The sequence below is a fragment of the Equus caballus genome, chromosome 18 (genome assembly GCF_041296265.1).
Source record: "Equus caballus isolate H_3958 breed thoroughbred chromosome 18, TB-T2T, whole genome shotgun sequence".
NCBI classification, from domain to species: domain Eukaryota; kingdom Metazoa; phylum Chordata; class Mammalia; order Perissodactyla; family Equidae; genus Equus; species Equus caballus.
In genome coordinates this window covers 76,228,989-76,253,517 of record NC_091701.1, presented here as the reverse complement: position 1 = coordinate 76,253,517, position 24,529 = coordinate 76,228,989, and the positions used below count along the sequence as shown (strand labels likewise).

At 46.8% G+C, this 24,529-nt stretch overlaps 1 protein-coding gene across 6 annotated transcripts in view; it reads left to right on the top strand.

Moving 5' to 3' along the window:
* Positions 1–12,823, top strand: part of LOC100146833 (aldehyde oxidase) — a 79,127-nt gene extending 66,304 nt beyond the window's left edge. For 4 of the 6 annotated variants that reach the window (XM_023622327.2, XM_070242137.1, XM_023622328.2 and 1 more), the window contains 9 exons: positions 623–718; positions 2,580–2,708; positions 3,418–3,492; positions 4,943–4,995; positions 6,224–6,338; positions 9,260–9,325; positions 10,485–10,673; positions 11,138–11,305; positions 12,241–12,823. In XM_023622327.2, the coding sequence (XP_023478095.2) occupies positions 623–718; positions 2,580–2,708; positions 3,418–3,492; positions 4,943–4,995; positions 6,224–6,338; positions 9,260–9,325; positions 10,485–10,673; positions 11,138–11,305; positions 12,241–12,291 (942 nt within the window). In that variant the 3' untranslated portion in view covers positions 12,292–12,823. The remainder of the gene's footprint in view (positions 1–622; positions 719–2,579; positions 2,709–3,417; positions 3,493–4,942; positions 4,996–6,223; positions 6,339–9,259; positions 9,326–10,484; positions 10,674–11,137; positions 11,306–12,240) is intronic. The other 2 variants (XR_011428610.1, XR_011428609.1) reach the window with 1 other exon arrangement.
* Positions 12,824–24,529: the final 11,706 nt, after the last annotated feature.

Sequence of the window (24,529 nt, the reverse complement as noted above, 5' to 3'; positions counted from 1 at the left end):
AGCCTTTGCTTCTCTGGATCCCTGTGGGGAGCTGTACAGTTACAGAAGATTACTTCCAAGTTCCCTTCCAACTCTAAAGCACTATAGTTCTGTGCCAAGATGATTTAGGGTGAACTTAGCTCATTTTGCAGCAAAAAATTAAGGTCTATCTGCCCCACCTTATTCGCATGTTTATCTTTGCCTCTCTATAACACACCTACAACTATGAGAATGTGTTCACATGAGCAATTCTTCTCCCTCTCCAGCAGCCTGTCTACACTTACCTTTGCATCCATCCTCCTTCAAAAAACCCAAACCTCAATTGTTATGCACCCTGGTCAGGGGATCCTTGAAGGTCGCAGTGTGCTCCAGCATCCTAATGAGGAAATAGCAGCTGAAGGAGCATAGTCCTGCCCCGGACTCAAAGCCATTGAGCCACAAGCTGGCCTCTTGTGGGGTGACCACGAGGCAGCTCTTGCCCTGCTCTGCTCAGCCCCCTCAGGGTGATGGGACGTGCATCTGTGTGTATTCTGCAGGGGCTGGAAAGGAGGGGATCATTTCCACGGAAAATGTTTTAGCTGACAAGATGTGATAATATCAGTCAGAAAGATCATGAAAACTGTTTTCATCTTTTTTTGCTTAGGCTGCTGCCCTGGTTCACATTTATCTAGATGGGTCTGTGCTGGTGACTCATGGGGGAATTGAAATGGGGCAAGGAGTCCACACTAAAATGATTCAGGTGAGAAAGCAAATAATTGGGTTAAGTTGGATGTGTGCTTGTAGATATATGTATGAGAAAGAAACTATGGATGTACATTTTCTGTCCCCAAAGAAAAAGGGTAGGAGAGTGTAGCCTTGACAGCTTAGACTGTTAGTCTTTTAGCAGAAACTGGGTAAACAAGCCACTCCCCTAAAAAATGTGGCAGAAGAGTGTCAGGTGGTCTTATTGCTAGCAGAGGTTGGGAGGATATTTGCTGCTTTCCTTTGCTTATATTAACAAGAGCGTTGTCTTTTTTGACCTTTGCTGGGTGATAGAAAGCTGTGTAAGTTCTGTTGTATTGCATTCTTCCTCGCCCTTTTTATAGTATGGACTCTGGACAATTGATGATGTAAATCACATTTGATATTTCTCACCAAACTTCACCAGTTTTCTTTTGACTCATTTACTTTAGATAACTAGCTACTGTTTCTATTTTGCTGATCATAATAGTAATATTACAGAATATAAAACATTTGGAGGAGGCAAAAACTAACAGAAAGGACCCTGCACAATTCTACCACTTCATGATAATCGCTGTTTGGGGGTCTTTCCATGTTTTCTTTTTCTTTTTCAAAAAATCACTACATGTTGTTTATAGAATTTCGTATCCTGGATTTTTCACCTGTCCTTCACAGACTGAGCCCTTCCTCCTGTTATTAAGAATTCTTTGCAATCATGATGTTTATTGGCTGCTTGTGACTGTACATAGAATTTACTTAATCATTCCCAATTGTTGAACACTTCAACGAACATTTTGTACATAAACCTGTGACTGAATCAATGGTTATTTTCTTAAAGTAGATTCCCAGAAATGGAATCACTGGATCACAGAGTGTATCTTACATCATTTCACACATATTACCACATTGTTTTCCAGAAGGTATCCGTCTCATTATGCCACTAACCAACATTGTATGTTATGGATTGTTAAAAAATATTAGAAAATTTGACAGATGAATGATAGTATGTCATTATTGCCTTAATTTGCATTTTTCTGATTATAGAGATGTTGAACATATATTTTCTTTCATGTTATCAGCCACTTGAGAATTCTCTCATCATATCTTTCCCCATTTTGGGGGTGAGAATTCAGTGTTTTCCGTATGGGGCCACCAGAGACCTTTGTGTTCCAAGCCCATGCACTCTGTGTAGACAGTCTTCTGAAAGCCACTGTGGAGCGCTCTGTATGCCTGTGTCCTTGTCACAACTGTGGGCAAACTCTATTAAGCTCTATAGTTTGCAGGAAAGAGGAGAATTTTGGATCAGCTGAAGTTAGCAATGATTTTGCCCCCAGCACTAAAAAGAAAGGAAGCACAAAGCAGCCAGCTAAGTCCTTGTGTTAGCGAGCGGCACCAACACCATTTCTTTCTGTGGCCACATGTGCTGCTGCTGCTTTTGCAAGGCTGTTGTCCTTGTTACAGGAGGCACTTTTCTCCTAGAGCATCTACAGAAATGTGGATAAGGCATGTCCTACCTGATAAGGTCAGCTTTGCTAGAATTAGCAGAGTGCGGTGGGAGGAGAGTCCTCAGAGGTGTTGATTTCATGATGATAAAGACATGCGGCATGTCTTCCTGCCTTGGCTTGGGGCCTCGCCTCCTTTTTCTGATGCTATTGCACATAAGAAAGTCAAAGAAAAAGAAAGTGTCCTCAGGGCTTGGGGTCCAGACTAGCAACAGGGTTTTTAGAAGGAGGAGGTTTTGTGGCTGGAGGAATTGGTGGTTCTGCCCGCTTGTCCCCTTTGTACATAGGAGGGCTTCACACACAGGCTACCACGTGGGTGTGTGCTTGGGTCTATGATTAACCAAAGTATTTGAAAAGAAACTCTCTTCTGAAATCCAGGTGGCCAGTCGTGAATTAAGGATGCCAATGTCTAATGTCCACCTGCGTGGAACCAGCACGGAAACTGTTCCTAATGCAAATGTCTCTGGAGCGTCCTTGGTGGCGGATCTCAACGGACTGGCAGTAAAGGTAAAAGTCCTTGCAGTGGACTGCCAGTCATCAGCCCCAGCAGGGCAAAATCTGTGGGTGGAGCTCAGAAGATACTGAGAGTTAATCCAGCTCTTCTCTCCCTCCCGCCCCCTCTCAGTGAACCCCCCACCACACCCCGGCCGCCCCGACTGGGGCTCAGTCAGTGCTGCAGCCCCCAGGGGCGCTCCTGAGCTGGAAGTGTCCCCGTTTGTCTCCCTCACTCCTGACATCTCACTGGCCAGCAGTCATTTCGACTCTACTCACTGTGTCTTTCCACTTCTGTGTGGTGGTGACACAGCTGCTTTGATCCAGATGTGCACCTGCCGCCAGTGCCATGCAAGGCCGTGTCCCTGCACCCTAGAGCCCTCACCTTTCCCCCAGCTGCTCCTGCCAGGGCGAGCTTTCGCACAGAGTAACTCCGACCATGCCGTGTTTAGAAACAGTGGCAGCGGTTTGCCAACAGTTGCTCTGTGAAGTCCTGACTTCTTAGCGTGGCTACAGGCCCCCATCCTAGGGCCTGTCTTTAAGACCAGCTCGCCCTGCCCCCTACCCGTGCAGCCTTCACATCACTCACAGGGCTGGTCTCTTCCTTCTCCGCGTTCTCACCGGCCTCTCAAATGAGCTGATGTAATAGCACATATCAGGTGGTTTTGAAATTGGTGTTTCCATGAAATTATGATCATAATTTTAACCAAAAAATAATCCCTAGGATGCTTGTCAAACTCTTCTAAAACGCCTTGAACCCATCATCAGCAAGAATCCTAAAGGCACGTGGAAGGATTGGGTGAGAATCGTTGTTACTTTGTGTTTTATGTTAGAAAAAAAAGGAGGGTGGAGAATGAGAGAGAGAGAGGTGACAATTAAATATCAGAAGAAAGGGCTTTAAAAGGCACTATTTCATAGTGATAAATGGGGGCTCTTTGGCTCTCGGCATGTGGAAATCCTATAAGATGGTGGCGGAACTCTTACATCCGGGAAAATTCTTTATTGGAGAATAAGATGGTGCTTCTCTCCAGAACTCTTGTTTTAAGCAATAATTAATTAAGGTTTCTTCCACTGGTACCTAGGTGTTTTTTAGATAATAGCTGTAAATCTGTTCGTTCTCCTACACTGGGTTCCACTGTCCCTAAAATGGGAAGACGACACCAGAATCCCTCTATAAAAGTAAAAATCATGTGAGCACTCATTTAGAAATAGGAAACCAAGCCACTGGGTGTACATTCCACCAGCAGTGGACACCGGATGGAATGGGAACCCTCATCTACTTCCTTTCATCTTCTAGCAATCTAGTTGGAAGAGAAGATACACATTCTAAAGTCAATAAGCAAACTTTGCAGAGTAATAGGTTCTAAAGTACCACATGGTGTGGAATGGCTATCAGTAAAGGCTGGGAGTATGTGTCTTGCTGACTGTTCTAGAATGTCACATTAAAAGCATTGGTCTGGAGAAGATAACGTTTGGCGAGTCTTACTTGGAAATGGTTCCTGCTATTCCATAGAGTTAGGATTCATTCCATAATCCATATAATTGGAGCTCTCAATCCTTTCTGGGCATATTTATTTCTGCCCTCTGCCCTGGCTACCTGGGCCCCGGAAGCTGAGAGAGCCTGGTTGGAGAAAGCTGGAGAGAGATGCAGAGCAAGAGAGTCAGTTCTCCACCATTGTGAAATGCGCCCTTCAGCCCACTTCCTCCTGTAATGGTTGCACTTCGTACGTTTTTCTTTCTCAGACTTGGGGACTTGGACCTCAACTCCATTTTTCTGTATATTAGTCAACTGTGTGCACTGCAGAATCAGCAGAACCTTTGGTATAACTGGAGCAATTTGGCAAAATTATACCCCTCTCCTAAGACTGTTATATATGCATGATATTAAAATTAAACATCCAACCACCCATTGTTTCCCAAAATGTTCCATGTTAACGGGTTGAGTCTTTCCAGATGACTGAGTGAAATTCTTCATAAGCAGAGCACGCGTTGCCCACTATAGTCCAGACTATAAGTGTAACATACCATGTGATTATAACCACATGCATTGGACAACGCTGTCGCTACGAGCAGTGGACCACAAATGCCTGTGGCGGTGGAGAATGCTGAGAGGAGTAAATTACTCTTGGTCCTTCCTAGTTATTACTACTGGTAGCTTTATTTAACACACAGTAAAATTAAAATCGAAGTCTCGAGTGGTTCTTACTGTAAACATCCTCTCTGCATCACGTTATATTCTTCTTTCCCAGGCGCAGGCTGCTTTTGATGAAAGCATTAGTCTCTCAGCGACTGGATACTTCAGGTAAATAGTCCTTTCCCAACATTCTGTGGGCAGTAGTGCGGTATCTTGAGGAAGAGTTTCACTTCTGTTTGCAATTTTGGCAAAAACTGATTTATACCTTCTGTTAACCCACTGTTAGAAAGAACATTTAGCTTTTACTTAATCCAAATGCCCAGAAAGGCTTTGGTTGGGAAAAACAGGCATGCAAATAAAATGCAGGTGAATTAAAGAGTCAGCTGGTAGTGGGTAGAGCCAGAGGCTTCTCCGTGGGTGGGTGCGTGGAACCCACAGCAGAGGTTGACGTTCTGTTGAAAACTCGGTGTATCTTTTAAGTTAAGAAACAGGTAAGGAAATGAAAATGAAACCCATAATAAGACAGATACCATTTCACACCGTCTAGATTGGCAAAAGTAGGAAATTTGACAATAACTATGTGTTGTCAAGATGTGGAACAAGTAGAACTCAGATACTTTGGAAAACAACCTCTCAAATTATTTTAATGGAGATTGAAAGCCATCCGAGAACAGGGTGACACAGAGAGTCCTCCCTGATTTTGTCAGTTTGCCAGTTGTCATGGGAGTCCAGGACCCTGGCTGGCTATCAGGAATGAGCACTGGAAGCATTTTTCATGGCTACCTCCAGTCTGGGGGGAGCAGAGGAGAGAAGGATAGAAAGTGCTGGCAGGTTGCTGGCCCTTGCTTCTCTTTCACCATGACATTCACTTGGTGTCCTTAGAGAGGAGCTGGGAACAGAGCAGGTCGTGGGGACCAGAGTAGTGGCAAAGATTGAAAGGCAAGGGCCTGATCCTTAGCACAGAGGCTGAATCCTGGAGCTGAAAAGATAGATGAATGGGCAAGTATGCACCTCTGAAGCAGTGTTTGGTGTAAAATGCAAGTTGAATTCCCCGCATCTGATGACAGTAGGATTACATGATCCAACATTAGCCAAAAGCAAGAGCACAGGTAACCATAGAGTCTGCAGCTAACTTCCAGGCACAAGGAGTCATTGATGGGGAGCGATTGGATATTTTTATCAGACAAAGCAAGTTTAATAAGAAGTAAATATTTATTTATCCAACAGATTGAATGCATGCATTGTGTGCTGGCCCATCATTGTGCAAATGTACTCCTCTACTTTGCTGTGCATAAAAATGGAGCGCAGCTTCTCATGGGTCTGTTTACTCATCATTGTCTGCAATTAGGGGACTTGGTCACTTAACAGCACTCCTCAAGAACTCTGTTTCCTCCAGGGGTTATGAGACACACATGAACTGGGAGACAGGCGAAGGCCATCCTTTCACGTACTTTGTGTTTGGAGCTGCCTGTTCCGAGGTGGAAATAGACTGCCTGACAGGTGCGCATAAGGTCAGTCCCAGCTGGGGGAGTCTTCAAATTTCCCCTAGATCCACCTCAATTCCACATTTTCCTTCTATCTGTGCAGCATAGAAGCACTGTGTATTTGGCCTAGGGGTAATTTCTCTGCACCCCAGAAGGACTAGACGCTCAACAGTTGTCTTGGTGCTATGGTTACTTCCATGGAAAAAACAGTGGCCTCTCTTCTTTATTTCCTTGGCCCTTTTAAATGGAGTCAGGAAATAAGCCACTTCAAGGAAGAAGCACAGCCTAAAGGGAGCTTCTGTGTAGACTGTTGGCACAACCAGAAGTCCTGACCTCTTGTGTGAGATGCCATCGTATACCCTTCTCAAAGGATTTCATGAGCATCTATAATCTGCTAATGCACACCACGGGCCAGCCCAGGGAATTTAGTGGCCAGCTTTTGATATCTTTTATCCAGCTAGGTCCCTGCTTTGTTAGTTTAAGAGCATCCTTGTGCTTTTAAAGGATGCTAGGCTGAGATGCACACCCACAGTCACACATACTCCTTCCTGCTTCATGGAGTTTGTCCTCTTGACGCTGGGTCTTTGGGGGTAAGTGAAGCCACTTACTAGCCACTGTCAATAATAATAAATGATTGTCAATACATTAAATGGCACTGTGATGCCTTCACAACTGTTATGTGATTATCTGTCCAAAATCCTACCCAGAAGCGAGCCCTAGTGCTTGATATTTCCAAACATCCTTTGTGACTACATCTTGGATTGCAATGAGATATAAATTTTGGTTTAATGTGTCTCCAGCATGTATGTTTTTTAAACTACAGTCAGCCTAATCTTTGAAATTGTCTACACCTGTATTGAACGTACCCATTCAAGTGTCTGGCTTGCCTGGATTCTGACTCAGACCACATCACTTTTGGGGAACCTTGGACCAGGGCAACACAGTGACCACGCTAAGCGTGGTTTTCACCCCAGAGCAGCGCTCCTGTGTAGGGAGCTCACTAGAAAGTTCTCTCATGCTGCTTTCTGCATTCCTTCTCCTTCAGTGAAAAAGTTGGTGAAAACGTGCTCATTTGCGTTTTCTCTATGCCCTTATCAAGGTCTAAGACAAAGGTAATATTTAGCCTTGGTATGAAATTTTAAGGTGTGTTCTTATGACTCACTTTAACTCTTAAGAGACGTGCTAAGAAGTCTTATCAGATGCCAACACACAAGCTAGGTCTGTAGCTCACGTTGGGTATCACTCCTAGGCAAGAGGGGTGCCTCCATGGAGGCTGTTTCTCAGTCATTCTCCTCATGTTCACAGAATCGCTCTTCTTCCAGCAAAAGTTCCCTAATTTTGAACCTGCATCTGTATATTAGTTATCTATTGCTGTGTAACAAGTTACCCCCAAACTTGGCAGCTGAAAATAACAAATGTTTATTAACTGAAACCATTCCTGAAAGTGAAGATTGTGGAGTGGCTTATCTGGGTGATTCTGGCTCAGGAATCCTCATGAGGTTGCTGTCAAGCTGTTGGCTGGGGCTGTCGTCATCTCAAGGGGGCTGGAGAGTCGGACTCCAAGCTCCATCACATGGCTACTGGCAGGAGGCCTCAGTTTCTCGCCAGCTTTGGCCAGAGGTCTCTGTTCTTTACCACATGGACCTCTCTATAGGCTGCCAGAATGTCGTCAGGATGTGAAAGCTGCCCTGCCCTGCCCCCAACAGGGACTGGTCCAAAGAAAAAAGAGAGAGAGAGCCTGAGGAAGTGAGAGAGCACCCTAGACAGAAGCCACAGTCTTTCATAACCTAATATTGAGGTGATGCACTGTTACTTCTGCCATGGCCTACTGGTCACACCAACCACGCTGGTAGAGTGTGGAGGGGACTACATAAGGATGTGAATACCTGGAGGTGGGGATCCTTGAAGGCCATCTTGGAGGCTGGCTACCACCACCTAGAACATCTCTCTGCAGCCCTATCAGAAGACAGTGACAAACAGTAGTAAGTCCACAGCTTTGACACAAAGCCTTCATTAACACTGCAGCCTTAAGAGCACCTGCCCTCAGCTCCCGTTGAGGCTACTGGTCTCCTGGAAGACCAGCTTTGCTAAATGGGGTCGAAGAGAACTTTACAGTTTTCACTGTGTCTTTAAATAAAAGAGGTGAGTGCCTGAAGTTTTATTATATTAAAACATCCGGGATCGCTGTCTAATTTTTTTAAGAAAAATGTTAGTTGAAAGTCCCAGATCAAATAAGGAAACTCTTGGGTTTCCTTTGTTCCATTAATAATTATAAGTGGAATCTGTTTGCCGTGGCAGAAGCCACTATGTCACATAAAAGAAGGTACAGCCTTGCTGGAGAGCAAGGGGGTTACCAGCAGCTGCCTGGGCCTGCTGGATTCCTCCTCATTTGTAGATCATCGGGAAACTTTTGGTCACCAAGTGGAATGTCAGATTTATTTCTTCTGCTCTAAAAAGGGAAAATCAGGAAGGGCAGATAGCACTTGAAAGACCTTTTTGCTGATGCACCCTGAGTTCTGTGGTTCGGTAAATCTCACCCAGCCACTTGGACTCTGGATCTTGGGTTGGGTGGTGGCCACGCTGTTTTTCAACAAGGATCACGAAGGCCGTGGATGTTTTCTGTTTTCTGTGTCACGTTATGTCTGTGCTAGTGGATTGAACTCAGTATGTTGCATCACTCAGCTGGAATCAAAGTCAAGTGAATATTTTTCTCTCTTGTTTCCAAGAAATAAAAAATCAGTGCTTAAGCCAGTTGAGTATTTGTGTAACTTTGACAGTTATACATAATAAACTTTGTGACACAATGCAATCTTGGTTGCTTCTCCCTCCTGAAATATAACGTGGCCCAAAGAAAGGTTCTGTACCAATGTCATCCTGGCAGGAACTGTTTCTCACTTTTTCTCCCTGAGTTGTATTCATTGAAATAAACATTTTTCTTTTCTTACTAGAACATCAGAACAGACATTGTCATGGACATTGGCCACAGTATAAACCCAGCCCTTGACGTAGGCCAGGTACGTAAACTGAGCTGCCTCCTTCCTGTCTGTGAAGCCAGGACTGCTGTGGGCGCCTGCAGGGAAGCACTCTGTCCAGCTGGGTCATCAAGTTGTCCTTCTGTCCTGTCGTCTGAATCTTTCCATAAAGGCCAGCCCCCAGAACTCAAACCTCTTACTGTTTGAAATTGGGAAGGAAACATGGGTGTTTTAGGTAGTTTTTGAAGAAACATATAGTCTGTGATTGGGGAGCTTGAATGTGGCAGGACTAGGCCTAGAGGTGACGAAGTGAGCCCCACACCTCGTAGAAGGACAATGTCGTGCCGGCCCCGAGCCTCGGGCGGATGACGGGCTCCAGATCCGGGAGTGGAAAGTTGGGCTAGGATAGCACGGCCGCACAGTCACAGCAGTAGCATTGGCAGGTAGTCCATTTTGTCCACAGACATTTTTTATTTCAATTTGAAATAATTGGCAAGAGACTCTTTAAGGACGGGCACCTCACTTAGCAGGTGGAGGTGACTTGTGCTGGGGAGTGGTCTGGACCTGTGGGAAGAGTCATCTAATGTCGTGGTGGAGGAGAACACCCCTGGCAGTAGACGGAAGTGAGGATGGAGAGTGGGGTGGACAAAATATGGCCACAGGAAGGAAGCAAAGGAAGAAGAGACCCGGAAGTCAGAAAAGTGTGTGGAAAGGTAGTTTGGCCCAGTGCTGACGTCTAAGAACTGGAGCATTTAAAGCTGTACGGGAAGCTCAGAGAGCACACAGTCCAAACCCTTCATGTTACAAGCAGAGAAACTAAGTCCGGAGATGTGAGGCCAGCCAGCTCGGGAGCAAGGGTAGATGGATGAGAGGACCGGATTCTGGAGCCCTGAGAGAACCTGTGCTGGGTCTGGGGACAGACCCGCAGAGGGGGCTTCATCTGACCCCCGGGCAGGGAAATGAGGGCGTTGGGCTCTGTGCTGACATTCGAACTCCGGTCTTTTGACTTTGAACTTAGTGCAGAATAAGATGTTTAGAAATGCTTTTAGGTAATCTTTTAACTAAATTTTCAGACATGCTCCAAGACACGCTGAACACCCTCTTAAGCGGTATTTTATAAATTTAAACAAACCGCATGAAGTGAAATGCCGCTGTTGACTATATTTTCTCACCTGTGGAATCTCTTTTTTTTTTGCCTCAGATTGAAGGCGCCTTTATTCAAGGCATGGGCCTCTATACAATCGAGGAGCTGAAGTATTCTCCTCAGGGAGTTCTGTTCACTCGTGGCCCCGACCAGTATAAAATCCCGGCCGTCTCTGACGTCCCCACAGAGCTGCACGTTTCTTTTCTGCCTCCGTCTCAAAACTCAAATACGCTGTATTCATCTAAGGTGAGCCGAGCGCGAGGAGTAAATGTGCGTTTGTGTGATACCCTGGAGGGGGCTCCATTCGTCTCTTAGTTGTTTGGGATTTTTACCAGGATTATTGAAGAAAAATCCCTATTAAACATTTTAATTATAAAGTAATTTAACAGCATCATAAATTAAAAAAGAAATACTCTGGATCTTGGAGCCTAACAAACTGCTCTCACCCTCAGGTTGTATCTGATTTTTTGTTTTGCGATAATCATCTTCATTCCTATATCTGCCTTCTCCATCTGGGATCATTTCCTTAGGCTGGAATGCTAAGAATGAGAATACTGGGTTAAAATATTAAATTACTTTTTAAAGGAAAAACTTCCATATAGAATATTTAATATTTTATGTATGCGTACATACAGTGTGTACCTGTAGATTCACGTGTACGTGTGTATACAGAAAAAGAGTTGTAATCTAGGGGATGTGTTTCCCTCCAGGGTCTGGGAGAGCCTGGGGTGTTCCTGGGGTGCTCAGTCTTCTTCGCCATCCACGACGCGGTGAGAGCAGCACGACAGGAGAGAGGCCTGCTTGGACCCCTGAAGCTCGATAGTCCACTGACCCCGGAGAAGATTAGAATGGCCTGTGAAGATAAGTTCACAAAAATGGTACATTCTGCTCTCGAGATTCTAAATCCTTGTCCCCTGTCCTTGTAGTCAGTTTCATGAACCCACCATGGTGGTTTTCCATAGAAGAAAAGGGCATTCGAGCAGGAGAAAAGCAGAGTGGCCCTTGGATTGCATTTGTCATCAGCCTGGCCCTGCCTGGCCCCCCGCAGGGCTCAGGTCTACAGCATTTGAACAAAGAAGGTTCATTCTTCATTGGTCAGTTATATGTTCCTCCCTTGTTCTGGTCACTTCCCAGAACACCGTGTCAGGAATAGAAGTGCAGGAACTGTGCTCTGAACCTAAGACCCTCAGGCCAAGGATGTAGGGGCCATTCCACCTGTCGGTGTCACTCCACCACAAACAGGCACTGGGAGAGGGCAGTTCCCAACTTGAAGGCAGAGTGAGAAGGGCTCTTTCTGGCTCAGGCCCAGTGGCAGGCATCCCTCCTTTGACCCCCCGGCCAAGCAGCGCCTCTGCGGAGCGAACTTCTCAGCTCTCGTTGGTCATTTTGGGCAACGAGATCTTTAATTGTGGGAGGAAGTCATCCGGATCAAGTGACCTCTCTGACCACAGACAAGTCATTCCTGATGTTGGAGGCAGAGCCCCCTGCTCCACTCCCTCCTCTGCTGGCTCCTTGCGGTGCCCCGTAGCTTTCCCTGAGCCCCGTGAGTCACATCTTCACATTGGAGAAACACAGAGACTGACTCCCCTTTTCATTTGTCCCCCTTCAAGGGTGAGATGACGACTCTCACGGCTGCCCTGCCCACTGTGCTCCTCTCCTGGATCCCTCCACATTCTCAGGCTGTCCTGCCAAAACCTCTCCTTGTCCTGCTTGCCTTCTGGGTGCTTTTTATCCTATTTCATATTTTGCTGTTTTTCACCTCTCACGACCATTTTCCAAGTTGCCAACGTCCAAATTTGTTCTTTTATTCTAGATTCCAAGAGATGAACCTGGATCCTATGTTCCTTGGAATATACCTGTATGATTCAGATACAAACTTCTGGGGAAATGGGCTGACTCTTCCAACACAGCAATCTGTCCGGTCTCTGCGCTCTAAAATGCTAAGTCTGAAAGACGAACTTCACAGTTCAGAAATCACTTCACAGAGTATTGCTTTTATATGACGCTGATCTTAAATGTTCCATTGAGATTTTGACAGATATGCTTAAGCAATTTAGAAATCATATTTTAAGTGGCATGAATCCTAACTGGTTTTCTCTACAATGATATTTTCCATTAGTCGGTGCCATAAATCCATCCAGCTGAATGGAATAGAAGACGATGGCTTGTATGTGATCTGTATTTGGCTTGTATCCACCGACAGAAATTATACTGTCTGGTGAAAGGCAATTTTCTAAATAATTGTATTATTAGTATGGCTGTAAAGTTGTCATTTTCTCATTTGTGCCCATCTGCCATCACCCTCCTTTTCTTGTCAGAGGGGATCCAGGCACTGGATCTAAAGAGTCGGTGGAACCAAAGAAAAAAATAAATAAATTGGACTTTATCAAAACTAAGACCTTTTGTGTGTTTGCTTCAAAAGATGCTTCAAGAAATTGAAAAGACAAACCACAGAATGAGAGAAAATATTTGCAAACCACATATCTGATAAAGATTTAATATGCAGAATATATTAAAAAAGTCTTACCACCCAACAACAGGAAGATAACCCAATTTAAACACAGGCAAAGAAATTGAATAGACATTTCTCCAAAGAAGATATATAAATGGCCAATAAGCATCTGAAAAGATACTCACACTCATTAGTCATTAAACAAATGCAAATCAAAAGCACAATGAGATACCATTTCACAACACTAGTATGGCTAGAATCAAAATGATGGACAATAGCAAGTGTTGACAAGGATGTGGAGAAATTGGAACCCTTATCCACTGCTGGGGAGAATGAAAATGGTGCAGATGCTGTGTGAAACAGTCTGGCAAGTCCTCAAAAAGTTAAACAGAATTATCATATGACCACTCCTAGGTATATACTCAAGAGAATTGAAAACATATGTTCACGCAGAAACTTGTACGCAAATGTTCATAGTGTTATTCATAATAGCCATCAGTGGAAGCAACCCAACTGTGTCAACTGATGACGAAATGTGGTATAGCCATACAAGGGAATATTATTCAGCCATGCAAAAGAATGGCACACTAACACATGCTACAGCATGGATGAACCTTGAAGATGTTATGCTAAGTGAAAGAAGCCAGACACAAAAAGGCCACATGTGGTACGATTCCATCCTTCTGAGACACCCAGAAAAGAGACAGAAAATAGATTGGTGGTTGCCAGGGACTAAGTGGGGAGGTGACCGCAATGAGTCTGGGGTTTCTTTTGGGGGTGATGGAAATGTTCTGGAATTAGATAGTGGTGAAGATGCACAATCTGCGAATATACTAAAAACCACTGAATTGCACATTTTGAAAGAGTGATTTTTATGGTGTGTGAATTATATCTCAATTAAAAAAATAGATACGTAGAGAGAAATGGTAAATGTGGGAAAGATTGAGAAGTTGTGAGAATCATAAGAAATTTATCCCAATGGCTTTTAGTGACAGGAACCCTCAAAGGGGGCTAAATAGCAAGACATCCTCCCTGGGCCACTGCATTTCCATCCACGGGATCTACACTGAGGGGTCGCTTCTCCCTGCACACTCCCCACTAGGGACCCTTGTCCCAGAGCCAGGTGAAGATGGGAGTGGCTCTTCGATGGCCTCAGACTAGAGACCAAGGTCATTCTTGTTATGGTTGCACGTGGTTCCTCTAAATCCCTGTAAAGAGCGGCTTTTCTCGTTGATACTACAGATCATTAAGGAGCACCCACTACGCGCCAGGCACTGTTCCTGTCCCTTAGGATAGCTCAGTAAACAAATCCACATTCTGGTCAGGGAGGGAGACAGGAAATAACAAACACAATAAATGAGCGAATTGTGGAGAATGATGGGTGCTGGCGAGTTCAAGGGCTGAGGGAATGAGTGAGGGCAGAGCGGGGTGAGGCGGGTGGAGTGGGAGGGAGGCAGGGAGCACGGAATGAGGGTGGTGGGGCGTGAGACCGGCGGCCATGGGCACCAGGGGAGAAGCCTGCTGGGGAGAGCAGCGTCCCTCCGGGGGGTGCCTGGCCTGTTCCTGGGATGGCAATGGGGCCTGTGTGACTGGAGCAGACTTGGGGATGGGGCAGTCTCACAGAGCCCCGAGACCATTGTAAGGACAACGGCCTTTGATCTGTGTGAAATGCCAAGAAGTAGCAGGAACGGACCTGTGTGGAAGGCTCACCTGATGCTGTGCTGGCCCAGATGGGGGAGGGCACGTTCTTAGGACGCTCACAGCTTCTCCAGCTTCCCCAAGGTTTCTGTTTCTCCTGCTTTCTCCCCGTCTCTTTGGTGGGTGCCTCCATTTTGTCCCTTTGCTGGCTCCTCCTGTCCCTCCACCCCCTCCTCCCCACGTCTATAAATGTTGGAATTCTTGAGGGTGCTGAGGGTTTCTTATGTCTCACACCCTCTCCCTGCAGGTGACCTTCCTTCCCGTGCCTGGGGATGACGCCTGATTCTCTACCTGTCACTTGGGCCTCTCCCACCTGGGATCCAGCTCTGACAACCCAACACTTGCCTTCCATTGCCACTTGGATGTCTCAAAGTCACCTTAAACTCAGTGTGTCCTAAACAGATCTGCTTGTCAGTACAGCCACCACGAGATGCCAGAATCAGGGGAGTCTTCCGAGCCGCCTTCTTCTCTCAGTGCGCCTCCGCTCAGCCATGAAGTCCTGTCAAGCCCACCTCAGAGAACTTGCTTAACTCTGCCTCTGTCTCTCTCAATTTCCATAGCTACTATGTTATTCCAAGCCGCCATTGTCTCTCCCCTGACTCCTGCAGTCGTCTCCTCACGATCACCCTGCATTCATTCTGCTTCCCCTTCAAACCATCTCCACATCGATGCCAACGTAATATACAAATTTATGGACACACACAACGATCACATTACGCCCTTGCCTGAAACCTTCCCACAGCTCCCATTCCTCCCACAGAACACTGCCCCAGGTCCCGCAGAGGCCAATGCACTGCAGTGAATCCGCCCCTGCCTGTCTCTGCAGAGGTGTCTTATGACCCTCTCCCCTTTGCCACCCAGATTCCCTGTTCTATTTCTCACCTTGGAGCCTTTGCCTGTGTCCTCTGGCAGGAAGGCGCTGTCACTTCCACCTCTCCTTATGTTTGTCTGCTACTACGGAGTGCTTCTCTAATTTTATCATGCACACAGATAACTTAAGGATCTTGTTAAAATGCAATCGAGTAAGCTCAGAAGCAATAAGGGAAGATGATACTGGTGCATCCAGAATCAAGCACAAGCAGAGGTGGAAGGAATAAGCAAGCTGGGTGAGCAGGTAACCAGACCCCAGCCATCCACTGCTGTTGCATCGGCGTGTCTCCCTAGTTCCTACCTGTGGCTCCACGGAGGGGTGAGAGGCCCCTCCCCTGGTCATCCCTGTGGCTCCATGATGGGTGAGAGGTCCCTCCCTTTGTCATACCTGTGGCTCCACAGAGGGGATGTTGAGAGGTCCCTCCCTTAGTCATACCCGTGGCTCCACGGTGGGGGGAGAGGTCCCTTATGACAGGCTGATGGAGAAGGAAAGAGTCTGAGCTTAGCTCACAAATGTGTTGCCTCAGTACGTGCGTACAAGCCGGATATGGGCAGCATCTGCACCACAGCCCCACTCAGAGGCCGTGAGGGAAACTCTCCCGAGGGGCAGAGCTTTGCATAATGCACCTGGTCATCCACTCTGTATGGAAAGCACAGCGGCCCAAGGATAGAGCAGACACAGCCTCATGGGTAGGAGTGAATGGTTTGGCCAGCTGGGCAGGACCTGGAAGGGGAAAGATGGGAGACCGGGGACAAAAGGAACGTGAATGGGTAAACGGGAGCCGGCACAGCGAGTGAAGGTTTTATATCGCGTGTTAAAATGCAGACTACTCTCTACACAAACTTAGAAATAGCAGTGTGGGAAACCTACCTTCCTTCCATTCTCAAAGAAAACAAGTCCATCTGACTCCTGAGAATGAGACGTTAGGCCATAATTGGCTGAAAGTCGTGACGTCGTTGTGTGGAAAGGGGTCGTGTCCACCTGAGAGACTTGCTGAGAAGCCCCCTCGGGAGTGTGCACAGTGGCCGGAGGGCAACCCCAGGGTGACTTTGGCCTGCGCTCTGAGTGTGTCCCTCCTGCCAAATCCTGCCTGTCTGTGCCCCCAGCCTTCTCGTCTCCCCAGCTTCCTGTGCTGACCCCACTCTGCTCCTCCCTCAGGCCAGTTTACCCATTCACGTGCCTCTTGCTCCCAGTCTCCCATCAGCACACTGACACCACATTGTAGGAAAGGAATTATTTATGTACACAGTATAAGCACATATCCACAGAGCGAGAACAACAGTGGAAGGAAATACACATAACGTTCATGGTAGCTATCTTGGCACAGATGGGTTATGAAGTAATTTCATTCTCTTTTCTAGATTTCACAGCAACTCTACGTGAGTTTTTTACATGAACATGCATTAATTTTAAAGTCACACAAACAAAAAGGTCTCAACAAAAAGAAATTCCTGTGGCTGGTTTAGTAGTAGTTACAGCAGAAACACAATTCCCTCTGAAAACCAAGTTCACTTGGTTGAGATTGGAAAGGCGAGGGGGAAACTTCAAAGACCGGCACAAATGCTGCCCTCGCAGCCACCAAACCTCGCTGCCCGGGCTGGCAGGAAGGGACAGACCTGCCCCCAGCATTTGCAGGACCCGACGCAGGAGTGCAAACGGAAGATGCCGGTTCTCTTCTCTCCCGCCACAGCTCTGGCCTGCGTTGACGCCGTCACAGACCGGACACCCAGCTCCAAGTCCGAGCTCCGTCCATCCCCAGACAGCCGCCCCTTGGCTTCCACCACACAGGCCTAAGGGCGAGCTCCGAGCTGCACACCTGTCCTCTCTGAGAGGAGGGACTAGAGCAGAGGCCCACAAGGGGCCTTTCAGGTAGAGGATTCTGGGTCACGCGTGCCCACAGCGTGTGGCTAGAAGACGGGGTACTGGCTGTGAGTGGAGTCATGTCTGGGGTACTGGCTGTGAGTGGAATGTCCCTTTGAGCCCAGAGGACTCCTTGCCCCCTGGGGAATGGTATGGCAAGAGGGGCCCAGAGTTGGGACCCAGAGCAGAGGCCCAGTGACCTGAGGCCTAAGGACAATGTTGGGAATGGACTCCTTGAAGCTGCATTTGATGGTTCTGGCGTCAACGGAAACATAAATAAGAGTGAACTCCAGGATGATAGTTTGCATGCCTAAAAAACAACATTGCAGACAATTTAATAAAGCTTTTATTCTAACCATGACTCACTCTTCAGCTCTAATTTCCCCTACATCACCTCCCTGCGAAGTGTCAACTAACCATATTCAGTCGCATTAGAACTGGTGGCCTTCTCCATGGTGAGTTTCCCCGGGATGGTAACGGCCAACATTAGAGCCAGATCCAGCAGTTCCCGGGCCAGCTCCGTGAGAAAGCTGTGTTGTATTTGATCTGAGATCTGCTTCCCCGTACTGTCGCCATATGGGCTCACACTGGGCCCACGTGTGCCTCCTCTGTGAGACCACCTTTCTCATGGAAGCGGCCAGCGCTCACCCCTCTTCCCCGCTGCACTCAGCCCCCTGCCTCCTTTCCAGCTGAGGAGTTTGCCTGCGCCTTCTTCACTGAATGTAGTATTTATTCCTGAGATTCCAGGATTTCTTCCCAAGTGAGTGCCAAACCCTTTTCTACATCTGCTCTCCCCTGACCCTTCCCTCACACACCTAATCCTGAGTTCACTGTAGCCCCCACTCTTCCCCCACTGACCGGTCTCTCTCCTGACCACCACACTGGGGTTCAGTGTCATCGACCGCTTTCCCTCTGCGCTCTCGCTGCCCTGCTGCAGACCATCTTTGTTTACACTGAGATTATTGCAACAAGTTCCATACCTGGTCCCCTTCCTTCCAACACCTCCCCCGTACAGCCCAACTCTTGGCAGGGTCCCCAAAGTTCCAAGAATTGCTTGGGAAGATTTTTTAAAATGTGATGGCCTGGGATTTCCCTTATTTGACTGGATTGGAGCCTCGTGTGGGAGGGCCCAGGAATACCTGCGATTTTTACAAAGGTCCCCAGGTGACAGATGCAACCAGTCTGCAGGTCTGGAGCTGGGAACCACTGCAAACCATTGTCAAATTACTCTTCCAGAGATATTGGCTCAGAAATGCTAAGTGGCTGCCACTGGCTGCAAATACTGTCTCAAGTCTGAAGCCTGCCCTTTAAAACTTCCTCTGGTCTGGTCTGACTGCCCCTCACACCATCTCGTTTGATTCTCTCCCCTGTGGTCAAGGCAGCTCCTTGATTCCTTGCTGACATGTCTTGACTAGCCTCCCACTGGCACCTGTGCTGGCTCCATTCCCTGCTCGCCCCTCTGCCAGGAAGCCTCTATAACCGCTCACTTCTTGCCTTCCTGGGGGTATGCTGTTCTGACCACTCTTTTGGAGCTTACTTCTGCCACCCCTAGTTGCAGTTCATTTCTCTCCAGCTGGGCCCAGAGTTGTGCACAGAGCAGGTGTCACCAGCTGCCACTTTCCTTCTGCAGCCCCTGCCCCCAGCCTTCTCCAGCCAGAGTAGGACTGAGGGCTGCTCGTCTCTCACCACCTGTGTCCCCAGCACCCAGGCCAGGGCCTTTCAAACAGGAGAAACCCAGTCCTTGGCTGTCAGTGACCATGAGGCTGATCAACCTTTGACTTTGCTTTACCAAAAGACTGAAACATTAAACTTTTTCCTTAAGGTTTGTACCAAATTGTATGAAAAAGGAGAATTTCAGCCCTCGGATCCAACCCAGGATCTTAGATTTCCACCTGAACTAATGGAATGTTCCTTTTCTCCTGATTTTTTTCTCTTTTTATGTCGACTATAAGGGACTAAACAGTGCCATCGGCTCATCCCAAGTTGCCACTTTCCAGCATCTTTTTCTCAGATGCCTTAACCTGAATGTCAAAGAAAATGTAAAGTATCTTCAAGGCAAAACTCTTCCTTATAACTTGTTTCTTTAGTTTTTATCCATTCAATACAAAGCCATGTGAAAAGGATGTAATATCTGTCATAACAAATGCTGCGTACTTGAAATATTAATTGACTTCATACCAATTTGTCCCCATGGACACCTTTGCGCTACCGTCACCCTCAGGAACCTGTGAAAGGCATTTCCCCCAGGCCGTGCCTTGTCCTTGACCTTTCACCTAGCAGACCTCCTCTCCCTCTGTGTCCAAGCAGGACAGCCACAGAGTCTATTCTGGCACACAAGCATCTTTATTAAAATCCAAGGAAATTCCAGCAGGTGAGGCTGTTACCAGCTCCCTTTCTCACTTATCTGACAGCTTGGCATTGGTTTAAAGTGTCTAACTCCCTCTTTTTCTTTTATTTTTCTTACTTGTTCCTCCAGGCATGCCTTGGACTCACTGTAATTTTTTGCAGACTTCCCTTGGGCGACTCCTGGGCACTGGGGATACAGAAGCACAAAGCACCCACCCCTCAAGAACTCAGTCAAGTGGAGGAGCCAGACAGACATGCCGGGAACTATTAACAACAGAACCTGGAGAGGCTTAGAAATACGACCCGTGACCCTGGGGTCTGGGAGTAGAGCAGAGAGCAAGAAATGGCCAGGCTGGACGTCCAGAGAGAATTCCAAAGAGCCAAGCGTGAGCAAGAACTTGAACTATAGGTAGACGTCATCAGGAAGTGTGAGGGGGGAATGAACGGGACACAGAGAGGGAATTCTAGAAAAATCAAAGTCTAGCAAAAACCAAAATTCCAGCACAAAGCAAAAATCATATATGTTGGCCTGTGGCTTTGCAGAACATGGAACTTTCAGGAAAAACCAGCAATTCCAAATGACTAGGGCATGGCAGGTGGGAGGGCTCATTGTAAGCCCCTCTCCGACCCCACAGGGTGAGGCTGGAAAGGGAGGAGGAGGCCAGATCCTGATGGCCTTTTAATGCAGATCCAAAGAAGATGAATGGTTTGTACACGTAACTGAGGGCCACTAAAAGATTTTGGTAAGAGGAAAAGGACATTTACGGTTTGGAAAGATCACTCTGGCTGTTAGGTACGCAGAAAAGATTGGAAGGGTTCCCAAGTGAATGCAGGGCAACAGGTGGGCATCACAGCAGCCAGGACAGGGACGGGGTATCTGGGCTTCAGGTGCTGGTGGTGGAGGTGGAGAGAGGGGACAGATGGGAGCGGGGTCAAGAGGCAGGATCAGCAGGGCTGGGCGGTGGATTGGATATAAGAGGCTGACAGTGGGGGAGGGTCAGGAGTGACTCCTAGACTTTCAATGTGCATAAGGAGCTGGTAACCTAGGGACACTGGAGGAGAGCCACCTTTGATGGGACAGATCAGGAATTCGGATTTTCACACAAGAGTTTGCAATCCTTGTAAGAAATCCAAAGACGAGTGTCAAGTAGGTGGCTGGAAGCTCAGAGGAGAGGTCAGGGTTGAGTGTATACATGTACAATTCATTTGGGCTCAAAGCCATGGGCAGCAAGAGAGCATAGCTGAGAGGTGGCCCTGGATCTAAGCCCTTGGGGAATTCCAACAGCTAATGAATAGGTAGAAGGGTGAGTGGACCCGAGAGACTGAGAAAAGAGGGTAGAGAGGGGGCATAAAAATCAGAACACAGGTCTTCCAGAAGCAGTGGAAGAGGATGTTCTGCGAAGGGGAGAGTGGTCGAGGGCAGCAAGTCTTGAAGAGATCAAGCAGGGTGAGAACTGAAAGTCCTGGTGGAGAGGGCGCTGTTGCAGAAAGGAGCCCGTTGAGGAGAGAGTGGGAAGGGAAGAAGGGGAGGCCCTGAGGCAGAGAGCGCTCTAGGAAACCAGCAGAGGGAGAGGACAGGAAGAGCGCCGGGGCTGGCAGGGGGCCGGGTGGGAGAGCTTGGAGTCTTGTCTTCCTTACTAGTGGGCAAAGCCTGCATGTCTTCTCTAATAGTGAATAAAGCTGGAGTGTTGATAGAAAAACACGAGCGAAAGGGAGACGTTGAACCCCTAGGAGATGGAAGTGGGGGGCCCAAAGCGCTGACTGAGGACCCCTGCTCTGTATCTCTTGGAAACCCATCACTGAAACCCCCTGCCCAGTCTGAGCAGGGCCCCCTGAGCTCCCTAGAATGCTGTCTGTCCCTGTTGGGTATTTTCTGCTGGATGGCCATCGCCTGTTTGTTTCCTCACTAGATTGTGAGCTCGAGGCAGCTCTTGTGTCACCAGCGCCTAGCACAGTGAGTCTTAAATTCTTGGTCTCAGGGCCACTTTTACCCTTAGAAATTATTGAGGACCCTGCAGAGTTTGTAGTATTTGAAATTGAAACTGGGAAATATTTTAAACCTTGGTTTATTTATTTGAAAAGAACATGAGTAAACCCACTACACATTAGCATAAGTTACATATGGTTCCTGAACAATAGCTATATTTTCCCTAAGAAAAACCAGTGAGAAGAGCGGCATTGGTTTACGGTTTTTGAGATCTCGTTAGTACTAGGGTAAAGGAAGCTTGCTGGGTTTGCAGACCTGCTTCCACACGCAGCCAGCCTTAACAGCACACACGACACAGCCTTTGGAAAGCTCCTCTGTGCACTCAGGAGGGAAGGAGAAGGAAGAGGGCAAATAGCATCCTTCGTTATAAAGGAGTTTTGACCTTGGGACCCATGAAAGGGCTTCAAGAGCCCCCAGCAATCCCTAGGCTATACTCTGAGAGCCACTAGCCTAACGTGTGAGAGGAACGCAGAAAGGATTTCATTAACTGGATCTTGGAAGCCAGTCCCGGGGACTCCCATCTCTCTGTTCTTCTTTCCAACAGAACACCTAACTGACGGCAACATTTTCAGAATCCTACGACAAAGAGATTCTCCTTTAGCCAGTCTGCCTGTATTGGTCAATTTCCATCGCGTTAGTCAGTTAAGCAGCCTCCACCGTGACTTTTGTTCAGTCTTGAAATTATTCAGCATGAAATGATTTATGAAAACATGCAAACTCCACCAAAAGATCTCTGCTTTTGATGGCTCCCACAAGGGACAACATAGTTTTGCATAAAACATTTTTACAAAAGAATCATCAAATTTAATTTCAAACACACTGGGACTCGGAATTTGGAAGTGGAGTGAGGATAAAGTTCCATCCAGGCAAATGGGACAACATGTAAAAGACGATCTTTAAGGGATGTCAGTTCTTGCAGCCTGTGATTCCGTGTAACCCGAGTTACAAGTGAGTACTCCTGTCCCTTGCAGATGTCTTCTGGTGATGCTGGGGTCCAAGTACCAGGTTTTCTCCTGCCCTGTGGTAAACCTACATGGACCAATGACCAACCAGCTACAGCAGAGCAGTCGATGCCAGTGGGAGAACCAGGCTCTCTGACCTGGGAAACCGATCGGACTCCAGCTCTGTCCTCTCCCCCTGGTGGTCTGGGTGCACGGTATGGGTGGGCCAGGGATCCCTAGGGTCTGTACATGTGACCGTGTGTCATACGTGCATACAACCCTCAGTCCTCCTCTTTCCAGCCAAGGGTCAGCTGCACAACCCTCTCCCCTAGGTTTCCTTCAAGCTCCAGCCACCCTTTACTTATGTGTCTGTGCTTCGAGTCTGTCTGTAGTGTTCATCTTCACGGGATTTCATTGGCATAAAAACACGATGGAACGATAAATGGACAACAAACATCTGAAAAACGGTATAACTTCACCAATAATTAATTTTGATTAAAAATAGTAAGATACCATTTTTCTGTAAATTGTCAATGATTAGAAATATATAACACCCACTGTTGGTAAGAGAGTGACGAAATGGGTGTCATCACACACAGGTGCTAAGAGTGTAACTTTCAACAGTCTTTCTAAAGGCCGCAAGTATGAAGGACCTAAAAAGTGGACAGAAACTTCACTTCTAAGAATCAATTTCAATTGGACAAAATGGGAAATGTGTGCAAAGATTTATGTACTAGAATATTCACTAAAATATGATTTGTTCCCAATGATGGGGATTGGTTAAATAAATGACAGCACATTTATTTGAATTAAAAAAAAAATAGCCATTGAAAATCTTGTTTTTGAAAAATATTTAGTGACATGGAAAAATGTTCATGATTAAGAGAAAAAAGAAATACGTATGATTATATATACACAAGATAATCCTCACTTTGTAAAAATATGTTTTATTTATTCACATATTTATATACACCCCAATAACTCCCAAGACTGGTGGGAAATCTATTAAAATTATAATGGTGTGTTAAGAAAAACTATCTGAGGGGCTGGCCCTGTGGCCGGCCGGTTAAGTTTGCAGGCTCTGCTTTGGTGGCCCTGGGTTCTCCAGTTTGGATCCTGGGTGCGAACCTACACATCGCTCATCAAGCCATGCTGTGGCAGCGTCCCACATGGGAACTAGAATGATTTAGAATATACAACTATGTGCTGGGGCTTTGGGGAGAAAAAAAAAAAAGGAAGATTGGCAACGGATGTTAGCTCAGGGCCAATCTTCAAAAAAACGAGAGAGAAAAACTATCTGAGAGAAAAGGCAGAATGACCGGACGTCTATTAGCTGTCATCTGGGAGGAGTCTGGTCCACCCACACAGGGGTGGTCTGATCCCCAGGGGAACATCCCCTCCGGTAAGTTACTATTTACTATTGGCCAGAGTCTGTGAAGTTACATGATAACACTGGGGTTTTTTCCAGGAGTGAATTAAATTATTTCTGCTCTCAAAGCTTTATTCTCTGTAAGGTATTAACCAGTTTGTATCTAAACTGCCATCTTCTTTCAGCGCCTGTATACACAGTCTCTCGAGTTCACTTTCATTCAATTTTATCATCTCGCTGATCTTGAACTCCTCATCAGTGAGTTCAGTACATCTTTGTCATGTGCTGACTTCAGATTTGTATGAGAATCAAGTTTTCAATATTTTCAAAACACTTTGACAGCGGCTGTCTATGGGTGGTAGGTTTACAGATGTCAGTTTTCTTCCTTACATTCCTCTGTATCTGGCAAATGGCCATTAAAAGACAAGTTTTTCTTTTCTAATAAGAAAGTGCAGATGCGTCTGTGCACACGTGTACACAGCCGCATTTTAGACGGATTTCTCAGTCCAGACTTGCCCTGAGCCTGTGCCCAGGGAGGGGCCCACCTCCCCCAGGACTTCTAAAAGCGGCTTTGCCGC